Source organism: Crinia signifera, chromosome 9 (genome assembly GCF_055691185.1).
Source record: "Crinia signifera chromosome 9, ASM5569118v1, whole genome shotgun sequence".
Taxonomy (NCBI): domain Eukaryota; kingdom Metazoa; phylum Chordata; class Amphibia; order Anura; family Myobatrachidae; genus Crinia; species Crinia signifera.
Genome location: NC_139225.1, coordinates 21,505,118 through 21,520,265, shown reverse-complemented (window position 1 = coordinate 21,520,265; position 15,148 = coordinate 21,505,118). Strand labels below are relative to the sequence as shown.

General features: G+C 47.1%; 1 protein-coding gene across 9 annotated transcripts in view; it reads right to left on the bottom strand.

Moving 5' to 3' along the window:
• DAB2IP (DAB2 interacting protein) overlaps positions 1–15,148 on the bottom strand; it is a 499,976-nt gene that overhangs the window by 62,963 nt on the left and 421,865 nt on the right. For all 9 annotated transcript variants that reach the window (XM_083161386.1, XM_083161390.1, XM_083161388.1 and 6 more), the window contains one exon: positions 1,296–1,440. In XM_083161386.1, the coding sequence (XP_083017512.1) occupies positions 1,296–1,440 (145 nt within the window). The remainder of the gene's footprint in view (positions 1–1,295; positions 1,441–15,148) is intronic.

Sequence of the window (15,148 nt, the reverse complement as noted above, 5' to 3'; positions counted from 1 at the left end):
AGCATCCTCCTGGGCACTGAGGTTTCACTGCTAGCGGGAGAAGTCACAAGTCCACCAGACTGGAAAATGACTCGGTAATTACAGCTCTGCTAATGAAGTGTAAAAAGCAGATAGGAGCACAACAGCCATAAATGTCCATTCTCTGATCTGTCCTGTACACACAGGCGGCAACGGATACCAGCGGGAGGGGCCGCTACGTGCATTGTATCGGAGGGAGGATGGGGTGGGGGTGGTGGTGGGGGGGGGGGGGGGGTGGCTTTCCACCATCACTTCCCTTTATAATGTTCAGTAGAACAAAACTGATTGTGTTTGATGGAGACATTACACAACATTAAATATACTTTGTTCTGACTGGTTATCAAGCAATGATGTATAAACTGCTGTATGAATTGTTGTTATGTACTAAATGCAGAAGATGTCACAGAAACCTCCAGCAGGCTGCTTATTAGGGGATTAATGCTCTAACCCCTCTTTTATTCTTTTTGGAATTTAACCCTTTTACTTTACGCCATAAACCACTGGTTGCCTCTGGCGACTCACTCGCAGTCTTCCAATCCCTCTCCTGCAACCTCCGCCCGGCTCCGGAAATTGGCTCTACTTGCAGGCGCGGTGCTTTCACCCGAGGGGGTCATTCACAAATGACACATCCGAAACCCTAGGGAAGTCGCTTATGGGGACACCGGTCATCTCTATCTCTGTGCGGTGCACTTAGTACATAGCCGGGATATTTTCTTACAAAATTACCCCTAATACCCCTTACCCATCGCAAAATAACCCGGGTCAACCATTGGTTGCTGTGCAGTGTGAACGGGTAACCCGGATCAAGCGACTCAGGTCCCGTTCACACTATGGAGGAAGCAGCATTTGGAGAGATAACCAAGCGCTGCCTCGGCCCCCCCAGACCCCACACACTGGATGACACACTCCGCTCCGCCCACGAATGACATCAGCAATCCGGCTTATTGCCTGGTCATTGTGTGCTCCACATCCCGGGTGCGATCCATGATTTGCAATAAGTGACAGAGCTTAAATCAGTGGTCTTCTCTGACCACACAATGGGGCAGATGTACTAAGCCTGATAAAGTGGAAGGTGTTAATGCACCAGCCAATAGGGATCAGCTGACATTTAGGAGCTGATTGGCTGGTGTGTTATTACCAGGCTTACTACATCTGCCCCAATGGGTGTTATGCAGAGTTTATGCCTCTGGGGAGTTCTGCCTCTGGGGAGAGGAACGCAGGGTTCTTGTTATCAGCTGAAGTTGTCCTTTAAGTCATACAAATAGAATAACAAATACCTAGGGCATCTTGTAGATACTTCTGTCCTACTAGCTTCAAGTACTCCTCAATGGCTTTGGTGGCCAAAGTGTTCTCCCGAAATATAAGATGTTCATTATCGCCGCATCGATCCACTTCAGACATCATGAGGTCTGTGAGAAAGTCCTGGTGAGAACAGAGGGAGAAACATGACAATCTCAGAGAGGTTTATTCAGAACTGCAGCCGCCAGCATCTTCCAGAGATCACCGGCTCTCGCAGGATGCACAAGTGATAATGGCAGTCTCCTCATTATACAATAAACTATATTCTCGGGATGCTTAATGAGTGACATAGATCATCCAAATGTGCTCATTTACTAGGAGATATGCCAGCTCATACTGTACATCCCATTGTCATTCATCATTATACGCAGATGCTGACTGCAGGGGGACAGACGTGGGAACCATCTCTACTGTATCAATGGCACAGTTACAGTATTATATGTACAAGCAGGCAGCCTATACTACTGCTCAGGCTAGGACACTAGGATGGCTGCTGAGACCATCTCTACTGTATCACCACCAACAATGACGCAGTTACAGTATTATATGTACAAACAGGCAGCCTATACTACTGCTTAGGGCTAGGACACTAGGATGGCTGCTGAGACCATCTCTACTGTATCACCACCAACAATGACGCAGTTACAGTATTATATGTACAAACAGGCAGCCTCTACTACTGCTCGGGGCTAGGACACTAAGATGGCTGCTGAGACCATCTCTACTGTATCACCACCAACAATGATGCAGTTACAGTATTATATGTACAAGCAGGCAGCCTATACTACTGCTTGGGGCTAGGACACTAGGATGGCTGCTGAGACCATCTCTACTATATCAATGGCACAGTTACAGTATTATATGTACAAGCAGGCAGCCTATACTACTGCTCAGGGCTAGGACACTAGGGTGGCTGCTGAGACCATCTCTACTGTATCACCACCATTGCAACAATGATGCAGTTACAGTATTATATGTACAAGCAGCAGCCTATACTACTGCTCAGGGCTAGGACACTAGGATGGATGCTGAGACCATCTCTACTGTATCACCACCAACAATGATGCAGTTACAGTATTATATGTACAAGCAGGCAGCCTATACTACTGCTCAGGGCTAGGACACTAGGATGGCTGCTGAGACCATCTCTACTGTATCACCACCAACAATGATGCAGTTACAGTATTATATGTACAAGCAGGCAGCCTATACTACTGCTTGGGGCTAGGACACTAGGATGGCTGCTGAGACCATCTCTACTGTATCAATGGCACAGTTACAGTATTATATGTACAAGCAGGCAGCCTATACTACTGCTAAGGGCTAGGACACTAGGATGGTTGCTGAGACCATCTCTACTGTATCACCACCAACAATGATGCAGTTACAGTATTATATGTACAAGCAGGCAGCCTATACTACTGCTCAGGGCTAGGACACTAGGGTGGCTGCTGAGACCATCTCTACTGTATCACCACCAACAATGACGCAGTTACAGCATTATATGTACAAGCAGGCAGCCTATACTACTGCTCAGGGCTAGGACACTAGGATGGTTGCTGAGACCATCTCTACTGTATCACCACCAACAATGATGCAGTTACAGTATTATATGTACAAGCAGGCAGCCTATACTACTGCTCAGGGCTAGGACACTAGGGTGGCTGCTGAGACCATCTCTACTGTATCACCACCAACAATGACGCAGTTACAGCATTATATGTACAAGCAGGCAGCCTATACTACTGCTCAGGGCTAGGACACTAGGATGGTTGCTGAGACCATCTCTACTGTATCACCACCAACAATGATGCAGTTACAGTATTATATGTACAAGCAGGCAGCCTATACTACTGCTCAGGGCTAGGACACTAGGGTGACTGCTGAGACCATCTCTACTGTATCACCACCATTGCAACAATGATGCAGTTACAGTATTATATGTACAAGCAGGCAGCCTATACTACTGCTCAGGGCTAGGACATTAGGATGGCTGCTGAGACCATCTCTACTGTATCACCACCAACAATGACGCAGTTACAGCATTATATGTACAAGCAGCAGCCTATACTACTGCTCAGGGCTAGGACACTAGGATGGCTGCTGAGACCATCTCTACTGTATCACCACCAACAATGACGCAGTTACAGCATTATATGTACAAGCAGGCAGCCTATACTACTGCTCAGGGCTAGGACACTAGGATGGCTGCTGAGACCATCTCTACTGTATCACCACCAACAATGACGCAGTTACAGTATTATATGTACAAGCAGCAGCCTATACTACTGCTCAGGGCTAGGACACTAGGATGGCTGCTGAGACCATCTCTACTGTATCACCACCAACAGTGACGCAGTTACAGTATTATATGTACAAGCAGGCAGCCTATACTACTGCTCAGGGCTAGGACACTAGGGTGGCTGCTGAGACCATCTCTACTGTATCACCACCATTGCAACAATGATGCAGTTACAGTATTATATGTACAAGCAGCAGCCTATACTACTGCTCAGGGCTAGGACACTAGGATGGCTGCTGAGACCATCTCTACTGTATCACCACCAACAATGACGCAGTTACAGTATTATATGTACAAGCAGGCAGCCTATACTACTGCTCAGGGCTAGGACACTAGGATGGCTGCTGAGACCATCTCTACTGTATCACCACCAACAATGATGCAGTTACAGTATTATATGTACAAGCAGGCAGCCTATACTACTGCTTGGGGCTAGGACACTAGGATGGCTGCTGAGACCATCTCTACTGTATCAATGGCACAGTTACAGTATTATATGTACAAGCAGGCAGCCTATACTACTGCTAAGGGCTAGGACACTAGGATGGTTGCTGAGACCATCTCTACTGTATCGCCACCAACAATGATGCAGTTACAGTATTATATGTACAAGCAGGCAGCCTATACTACTGCTCAGGGCTAGGACACTAGGGTGGCTGCTGAGACCATCTCTACTGTATCACCACCAACAATGACGCAGTTACAGCATTATATGTACAAGCAGGCAGCCTATACTACTGCTCAGGGCTAGGACACTAGGATGGCTGCTGAGACCATCTCTACTGTATCACCACCAACAATGACGCAGTTACAGTATTACATGTACTAGCAGCAGCCTATACTACTGCTCAGGGCTAGGACACTAGGATGGCTGCTGAGACCATCTCTACTGTATCACCACCAACAATGGAACAGTTACAGTATTATATGTACAAGCAGCAGCCTATACTACTGCTCAGGGCTAGGACACTAGGATGGCTGCTGAGACCATCTCTACTGTATCACCACCAACAATGGCGCAGTTACAGTATTATATGTACAAGCAGCAGCCTATACTACTGCTCAGGGCTAGGACACTAGGGTGGCTGCTGAGACCATCTCTACTGTATCACCACCAACAATGGCACAGTTACAGTATTATATGTACAAGCAGCAGCCTATACTACTGCTCAGGGCTAGGACACTAGGATGGCTACTGAGACCATCTCTACTGTATCACCACCAACAATGGCGCAGTTACAGTATTATATGTACAAGCAGCAGCCTATACTACTGCTCAGGGCTAGGACACTAGGATGGCTGCTGAGACCATCTCTACTGTATCACCACCAACAATGATGCAGTAACAGTATTATATGTACAAGCAGGCAGCCTATACTACTGCTCAGGGCTAGGACACTAGGATGGCTGCTGAGACCATCTCTACTGTATCACCACCAACAATGATGCAGTTACAGCATTATATGTACAAGCAGGCAGCCTATACTACTGCTCAGGGTTAGGACACTAGGATGGCTGCTGAGACCATCTCTACTGTATCACCACCAACAATGATGCAGTTACAGTATTATATGTACAAGCAGGCAGCCTATACTACTGCTCAAGGCTAGGACACTAGGATGGCTGCTGAGACCATCTCTACTGTATCACCACCAACAGTGACGCAGTTACAGTATTATATGTACAAGCAGGCAGCCTATACTACTGCTCAAGGCTAGGACACTAGGATGGCTGCTGAGACCATCTCTACTGTATCACCACCAACAGTGACGCAGTTACAGTATTATATGTACAAGCAGGCAGCCTATACTACTGCTCAGGGCTAGGACATTTGCAAGCTTGGATAATCCCATACAGGGCCTTCATACCATCCTCCATATACAGGGCCTCCTACCATCCCCATATGCAGGGCTTCCTAGCATCCCCTCATCCAGGGCCTTCCTACCATCCCCATATACAGGGCTTAGGAGCATCCCCCCAATCCAAGGCTTCCTTCCATCCCGGGCTTACTTCTATTCCCCCATCCAGGGCTTTCTACCATCCCCAATATACATGGCTTCCTACCATCCCCCGTATACAGGGCTTCCTTCCATCCCCCATATACAGGGCTTTCTACCATCCTCCATATACAGGGCTTCCTACCATCCCCCATATACAGGGCTTCCTTCTATCCCCCATATACAGGGCTTTCTACCATCCTCCATATACAGGGCTTTCTACCATCCTCCATATACAGGGCTTTCTACCATCCTCCATATACAGGGCTTCCTACCATCCTCCATATACAGGGCTTCCTTCCATCCCCCATATACAGGGCTTTCTACCATCCTCCATATACAGGGCTTCCTACCATCCCCCATATACAGGGCCTCCTGCCACCCCCCCATCCAATGCTTCCTACCATCCTCCATATACAGGGCCTCCTACCATCCTCCATATACAGAACTTCCTACCATCCCCCATATACAGAACTTCCTACCATCCCCCATATACAGAACTTCCTACCATCCCCCATATACAGGGCTTCCTACCATCCCCCATATACAGGGCCTCCTACCATCCTCCATATACAGAGCTTCCTACCATCCCCCATACATAGGGCTTCTTACCATCCCCCATATACAGGGCTTCCTACCATCCCCCATACATAGGGCTTCTTACCATCCCCCATATACAGGGCTTCCTACCATCCCCCATACATAGGGCTTCTTACCATCCCCCATATACAGGGCTTCTTACCATCCCCCATATACAGGGCTTCTTACCATCCCCCATATACAGGGCTTCTTACCATCCCCCATATTCCGGAGCTTATTACCATCCCCCATATACAGGGCTTCCTACCATCCACCATATACAGGGCTTCTTACCATCCTCCCATCCAGGGCTTACTTCTATCCCCATGCAGCCGATGACTGCTATCTAGTATCTAATTAGATTGGGGCGTTTGTTATATTATCTTGAATCACTTTAAAGGGTAACAGACAGGGCTAAGGGCAGACCGCTCGCTGTAAGTATTTTCTTCCTCAGGAGATAATTATGCACCAAATGATTTTTTGTTAAATGTAGTAATTAATAATTAATGTTCTCATGTAGAGCTGATAAGAGGATGTATAATGCAAAAACAGGTCTAAAGGCAACAAATTAATGGCATAGTGGAAAACACAAATTATCTACAAGTCGTGTGAGAAGTCAGATACTAGAATAGGTCACATTATACAGACCACCTCAGCTAAAGGGCTGCAGCACCTAAATGACCTGAGATCAGAGGCATTTCCTAACTTGTACCCCAAACACAATGAGATATGTGATATCTCTAATAACACAAATGTACTGGTTCCCAACACACCTAGCAGATGCATGAACTAATATTCACAAGATTGCAGGCTATTCCTTCACTAGGAGCCAGTGACATCACTGAAAATGCAGTCTAACCAGTCAATAGGGACCAGTGACATCACTGAGAGTGCAGCCAACCCCTTCACTATGAACCAGTGGCATTACTGAGAATGCAGCCTATACAGACACTACAAACCAATGACCTCTAAGAGAATGCAACTTGTTCCATCACAAGGAACATCACAGATTGCAGCCTATCCAGTCATGGTTAAGGTCAGATCATTTATATCCAATGTTTTTCTGGCTAAATGGAGGCACATCATAAGACATTCCTGAATGTCCTCTACCTGATTGTTACATTATGGAGGCACTTTGTAATGTAAACACAACTTGTGTCCTGATGAATTACTGGACACGTTATCTTGTCGGACATCTTGTCCAATTCCACCCTCGTCCCCCCACTTGGCTCGTCTGCCTTATACACAAGATGACAGCTCTAATTTAGCCATCCCCAACCTTGTCCTGACCAGTTTCTCAGAGCTGTCACTGTGTAAATATACCAATTACTACAGATACATGGGCATTGTAAGCCTAGCGGTGTTCTGCATTCTTTAAAGTTCCCCGAAGAGATAAACATCAAATGCTAGTTCTCGTCTCTGATTTCCATGTTGCAGATTGCCAGCATATGGGGAAAAAGAGGGGGGGTGAGAAGAAGAGGGGGGAGAGAAGAAGAGGGGGGGAGGGGAGAAGAGGGGGGGAGGGGAGAAGAGGGGGGGGGAGAGAAGAAGAGGGGGAAGAGAAGAAGAGGGGGGAGAGAGAGAGAAGGGGGGGAGAGAAGGGAGGGGGGGGGAGAGAAGGGAGGGGGGGGAGAGAAGGGAGGGGGGGGAGAGAAGGGAGGGGGGGGAGAGAAGGGAGGGGGGGGAGAGAAGGGAGGGGGGGGGAGAGAAGGAAGGGGGGGGGGGGGGGGAGAAGAAGAAGAGGGAGAGAGAACGGGGAGAAGAAGGGAAGGGGGGGGGGGAATCCGGATAGTATGTCAACAGTTAAACAGTTAATAGGCCAACAACACACTGTTCAACACATGAAAATGAGTTTTGGGGGATTTTTTTTTTTTCACTTTACCGTCCATGTGGACTGATTGGGAACAGAAAAGTGGCCCGAAGTCTAGCAAGCGAAATGAGCCATGCGAGGGTACGGGGTACCCTGATTGGGGTGGTCCACATGCTCAGTGTACACATGGACGTCCCAAAAAGCTCAAAATGAATGTTGACGTTAGTTGTGTGTCATCCTTTTGGTATAGTTGACATTGGTCATGTTAACCTTCTGGTGTCAACCCAAATACTGTCAACCTAATGAAGCACACCTGGTTATCACTGGTGGCATAAACCATATCGCTGTATTTGGCGTCGGCCTGGTGAAGGCTGCCTAAATTACCGTTCATCACCTAAATGCAGTCACAATGTTGCCACAAACATACATTTAAGGTGCCCACACACTAGAAAGATCTGCGCATAAATTAGCCTTGAAATCTTTTGTCCGTCCTGGACCAAAGATGTCAGGCAAGCGCACATCTTTACCAAAGATTGATCTTAAAATTCCTGTGCGTTCTTTCCTACGGATCTTCAGTTACATTTTCTGTTCTTGCAGCAGGTAAGATCAGAAGATTTAGCAAAATATCCGCGGGAGCGCGCATCTGACAGATATCGGTAAAATTGGCCGATTTTTACGGACGATCGGTCGAAAATCAGACAATTGACAAAAAAATTGTTCTAGTGTATGGGCACTTTAAGACACAAATCATTGCTACATAGCACAAAGCTACAGGCAAAAAAACACAGTGATAGCCTCTCATCTTCTCCTAGAAGCAAACCCTGTAGAAACATTAATTAAAATAAGACACATTCCAAAGAGAGTCTGATTATGCTCCCATGGGGCTCAAGAGCAGTCACCGGTTAGGGTCCTCCATACACAAATGTGACCGAGTATTCTACGCTCCCTTGCAAGAGACTCTTTGACTAATCCGCATCCGATTCCAAAACATTATTCTGCACAATGCCTGAATGCACATCAGATTACATTTGTCATCAATATATGTCTTGTGTCCGTGAGTCTCCGAAACACTGCCCCCTGCTGGCAGAGAGTAAAACTACAACTCTCTCTCTCACACATGCACAAACACACACAGAGGGTAGCAGACTAACTTTCAAAGCTTTTGCTTCGAGTGGGCTTTCTAGTGCGAACATAACATTAAAGTGGCAATAATCCCATTTAAATGTATTAATGTCATAAAATCCCCGTATCAGGCTATAGAAGGAATCTTTCTCCTTTTGTGATTTTAGGTGGATGATAATAATTGAGGCATTCGGATGTTTCACAATGCCATGTTACCAGCCACACTCACCCCGCACAGGACGTAGTGAGCAGAGAGGCTTTGGAAACTTCTCTGAGCTGTTTTCACTGTGAGATCTTCCCCTCTTTCTCTCCCCTATGATTACTTGTTAATCCGACGAACAGTATCAATGCAAACCCAATAAATATGATGAGATTAAGGAAGCGATCCCAGCTCTTACCCCTGTACCTACAGCCAAGCGGATGCTGCACAGTCTTCGTAAGTACCCATTCTGAGCCATTCTCCTATTGCCTAAAACATATCTGACAGTAGAAATTCTACAGCGGCTTCATTCTAAGGAGGACGAACAGGGACTATGGGGGTTTTCTGGTTCATTCGCTCGGGTGCGAATTCACATCCTTACGGGTGACCAGATCCCGCCTTGCGAATGTCGTACGCCGGCCCACCTTTTGCACTGGCTGTGAATGGATGTTTTACATGAACAGCCACTCGCATGCCACTGGGACCGTCCCATATCTTTCGATGATTGACCATCGAAAGATGTGGAAGGTGCACGCACCTGAGCAACCTTACATATGCGTGCACGCTAGGTGATGTCAGCTGCCCGTCCCCTGTCCGTCACAGCCCCATTGGCATGAGAATGCCCAACATTCTGATGGGAACGCCGATGAAACGCTGGGCATTCCCATATGCTAAATGGGCCAGCCCACCGTCCCCGCCCTCCACTCGCTAGCATGTGAACGGACCAGAATAAGGTCCTATATCTACTTATATACCGTGACACACATGTCACCGCAGTACATGGGCTGGTCACTCCCTCGTTTCTCAGAGATTAGCCTCTTCCATGCAGACAGGTACAATGGAACTAGCCGTATATAATATACAGTAACTGGAGCTGTGATGCATGTATAGTATAGTTAGTTCCCCTTTATACAAAGTTCCCAGTTTTTCCGCTCACCTCACTGTAGTTTCCATGGAGACAAGATGGGAAGAATAGGGTAGAAGAATGTGCAAGTTATTTTTGCTGGAACGGTTTATGGAGGGCAGACAAAGTGCTGTGTGCCCTGTCCTTGTCCTCAGGGCTCGGGTCTGTCCTGCAGGTGCAACGTGACCAGTGCTATATACAGGACAAGGAGATGGTCACTGCAGTGTATGCTGGGGTAGTGGTATGTACGTCTCCAGGGACAGTGACCAGTGCTATATACAGGACATGGAGATGGTCACTGCAGTATATGCTGGGGTAGTGGTATGTACTGTAGGTCTCCAGGGACAGTGACCAGTGCTATATACAGGACATGGAGATGGTCACTGCAGTGTATGCTGGGGAGGGGGTCAGTAGGTCTCCAGGGACCGTGACCAGTGCTATATACAGGACATGGAGATGGTCACTGCAGTGTATGCTGGGGAGGGGGTCAGTAGGTCTCCAGGGACCGTGACCAGTGCTATATACAGGACATGGAGATGGTCACTGCAGTGTATGCTGGGGAGGGGGTCAGTAGGTCTCCAGGGACCGTGACCAGTGCTATATACAGGACATGCAGATGGTCACTGCAGTGTATGCTGGGGAAGGGGTCAGTAGGTCTCCAGGGACTGTGACCAGTGCTATATAGAGGACATGGAGATGGTCACTGCAGTGTATGCTGGGGAGGGGGTCAGTAGGTCTCCAGGGACCGTGACCAGTGCTATATAGAGGACATGGAGATGGTCACTGCAGTGTATGCTGGGGAGGGGGGCAGTAGGTCTCCAGGGACAGTGACCGGTGCTATATACAGGACATGGAGATGGTCACTGCAGTATATGCTGGTCATAGGGTCAGTAAGTCTTTGCGATGGTAAAGATACAGAGAGCACTGTATTACACGCATGTTACATGTGTGTTCTATAGACACCAGCCTAATAACAATGCATCTTAAATAATTCATTAAAATGAAGCCTATTCTGTGAGCCAATAATAATAGCTTAAAGATGACTGTAACTCAACAAGATGTCATCGCGGAGGGTCGCTCGTCTGTGACGCCAGCAGCTCGGGACCAGAGTCTCAGGAGCTGTGTCCTGGATTATATTTATTCTTAATTACCAGCAGCTTATTTCTGACCTGTTGTCTGAGTGCGCCAGTAATACAGCAACAATACATACATGGCCTATTTCATTACACATAAGGTAATAGCGATGCAGATACTCAGATCAGGCCGTGACTGTGGACCCCTGCCCCAGTACAGTCAGGCAGACTCCTGCCCCAGTACAGTCGGGCAGACTCCTGCCCCAGTACAGTCGGGCAGACTCCTGCCCCAGTACAGTCGGGCACGACTGCGGACTCCTGCCCCAGCACAATCGGGCATGACTGTACCCCCCCCCCACTGAGACCTCTGGAAGGTGTGACTTGAAGGTCCCTGTGGTATTACCTGCTCATTAGGAGCTTTGGTCCTGTCTCAGCGTTGTCACCAGGGCCTGGAATATGTTATTGCATTTTAGCAGAGTCAAATAAAATAACAGGTAATGAAGAAAAACTGATCCCCACGAGAGAGTGTCCGGGGCCGCGCAGAATACATCATTCCCTTTTCCATGCAATCAATAATTCTGACACGCGGAGCCGCTGGCGGTGTCCTATCTCCACAACTATCCAGCTTAAACCTGCACAGACCCCTGAGACTTGGGGAAGCTTTAAGAGATAATCAAATTCTGCAGCTTGTGCATGTGGAACGAGCACGGAAAGTAAATGCCTCGCAGCCAGTTCAGGAGAGAGAAGCTCCATGCTGGGAAATGTTGGGGATGAGCACAAGGCTTGGGTTTTAATACTGGGACAATTTAGGATTTGAGTTATTGGAAATCTACACTGGTGCCTGCTTTACGTAACAGTGGAAGATCACTATGAGAGCCTTAGGTGTGTAACTAACTGCAGGAGAAGGCGAAGGCCGGAAACTCAACCAATGTAAAATTCTACTGAGCATGGTGCCCACTGCTGAACCCACGGTACCTTCTGCACTATGAGCTGGTGTCACTGCAGGAGGTTCTGTAGCCCAAACTGCTATGCGGCAGGAGCCGAGTGAGGCCACGCAGTGCACCTATTATCCACCAGGGCGGCAGAACTGCAGACATTTGTACTAGGAAATAAGAGAACGGCATTGCCTGTAACACATGGAATTGCAGCACTTTAGCTGCCATTCCATGTTAATGGGCCACGCATGAGAAGGTCAACATGAGGTTTATGGATTTTTTTCATTTTTGAAATTTTTTCATACTTTACAAGCCACGTGGACTACAATTGTGAACTGTAAAGTGCTGATCGCAGCGGTACCAGAGCGTGGATCCTATGTTCCACACCCACTTCCCCTCGACATATCCAGTCTACACCAGGTTAGATTTTATTTGGGGGGGTAGAACCTTGGAGATGATGGAACCCACTATAAACGTCCGACTGTTGCTTTATCAATTCTCCAGCAAACACTTTAATTTCATTTTCTGGCTTCGGTTCCTACAAAGTTATTACAATGTAACTAATCGGACTCATCTCTATCGATCTAATTCCACAGTCATTAATGAAGTGGAGAGAAATAAAATATATATTGTGTAATTATATATTGCGATGGATGTTACCTTCTCCGCCGCTGGTGAAATGGGAGAACCCAGTAATTGCTCCTTTCAGGCACGTTCCATCCAGAAGTACTAATCTGGCAACACGCTGGTATAATGGCAGCCGTACGGTACAGCAAGGCCTTCCTCTTGTGTGCAGCAGGATGTAAAGGACTCTGGGAAGTAGCTAAGTGACCGTGGAACAAGAAGTCTGATCTCAGAGCATTTATCCGATGCTGCATGAGACACTCGCTGGGGCCTTGCGTCACTTGTACTTGGTTGGTTTGTTAACTAGAAAATTGTGGAAAACTATTATTATGTCAACCCTGTGGCCATGTAGACCGAATGTGTGTCAACCAATATACTACATTGTGAGCTCCTCAGAGCAGGGCCCTCTTTCCTCTTGTTGTCAAAGCCCTCTATTCACTCTCAGCTCTCCTATACTCAAACACTCAGCGGCCATCTTCGTCCACATGCTCATCTCCATCTTTGGCCACCAGCCCCTAGTAGTACGTTGACCAAGTCCTCGCTACTTACATTTTAGCTGTAATGTGTATTGACTTGTGGCATTCGTTTTATCTGTACTCTATTTTGTTATTCATTTACTGTAATGTCAAGTTTGTCTCCCTGTACTGTTCCTTTGTACGGCGCTGCGAAACACTTGTGGCGCCTTATAAATAAAATTATAATAATATTTGAGTCGACCAATTGAGTGTTATTATTACCGTTATATATATATCTATGTCCCTGCTTGACAATTCGGTGGCATTATTTGAAACTGATCAATTGTCGTCTGCCTGATCAAATCCATTCAGACTGCGACCAACCAGAAGGGGGGTAACTTGTCAGCTGACGGGCACAAAGGTGGGTGTGCGGCATTATTTGCAGAGGGCACCTTACCAAACGCTGAGAAAATGACAGCCGGATATCATTACAGAGGAGACCATGCAAGACCTCCGTCATGTCCTCCACAGCTCTTCTATACAACGAGCTGCTTCTTAACACTGGAGAGGGTATAATAGTCTTAAATTAAAGGACTGTATAGGAGTTACTAGATTATAAACATACAGACAAAGGCCTCTATTGATTAACATGAGAATGGGTCCTGACACATGTAATGTCATATTGGATTTTCAATAAGCAGAAGAACTTCCGCGCTAAGCAATGTGCTTACAGCGTAACCCACCGGTGACGAGGAACCAGCCACATAAAGCAATCGTGATGTACTTGAGCGCGGTGTGACCTTTATTCAGAGAATGGCTGAGTGACACAATCTCACTTTGGTGATAAAAGTTAATGTGATTACTATCTGCAGAGGAGTCTGACGGCTTCTCCCATCTCGGAGAGGGAGATAACACATAAAACAAGCAGGAATGCAGCACAGAATGCCTGAATAGGTGCTGCCTTGGGACTCTTTGTCCTGACAGGCGCGTTCTAGAGCGCTGGCAGGCGGCGGTCTGGGTGCAGAGAGTATTGTTTTAGGGTTTACGCTACCAGGGTCCCTTCTGAGGCAGATAGATTGGTCTGCGAGATTCTAATAATATCTATAGATTACTAGCAAAAGGTCGACTTTTATGAGTGACATGGTTCTATGTTACCGTTTTCTGAGCAGGGCACATCTACCAAATTAAAGGTCTTGGTCCATAGGTGTGCAGAATGATATTGGTGTTGTCATCGGTTGCTTTCTTTTGTAGAATGATATTGGTGTTGTCATCGGTTGCTTTCTTTTGTAGTTATGTGGCAGAACACCCGCCTATCATTCACAATGCATCACCATTGTGCTCTGGAAAATGTGGCACTTGGTGAGCTCTCCCTGTGCACCTGCTGGCTGACCTGGAGCTTGTGACCTGCTGGGTGGTGAGGAAACTGTGACGGTTATTTGCAGCCAGCCACTAAGCAGGGAGTCATTTTTGTCAGAAGCCAATTACCCGACCATTATGTGCTGAGAGTGTGGGAGGAAATTGGAGCACTCAAGAACCGTACGCAACCATTGGGGAGAACATATAAACTGCACACAGATAATGCCATGGTGGGAAGTGACCCCAAGACCTCAGCACTGTGAGCCATCAATACTAACCACTGTACCATTCTACCCATTACATATTTTTTTTACATTTATTTTGTAAACAGGGGCACTGTCCACCAATTCAAGCAGTGTTCTAAAGCAGGCAGTCGCTGGAGAGCCATAGGGTCCTCATCAGAAAACAATGACCAGAATTTTCCCGATGTTGGAATAGAGCACAGACAACGAAAACAATGATATGAATAAACTAG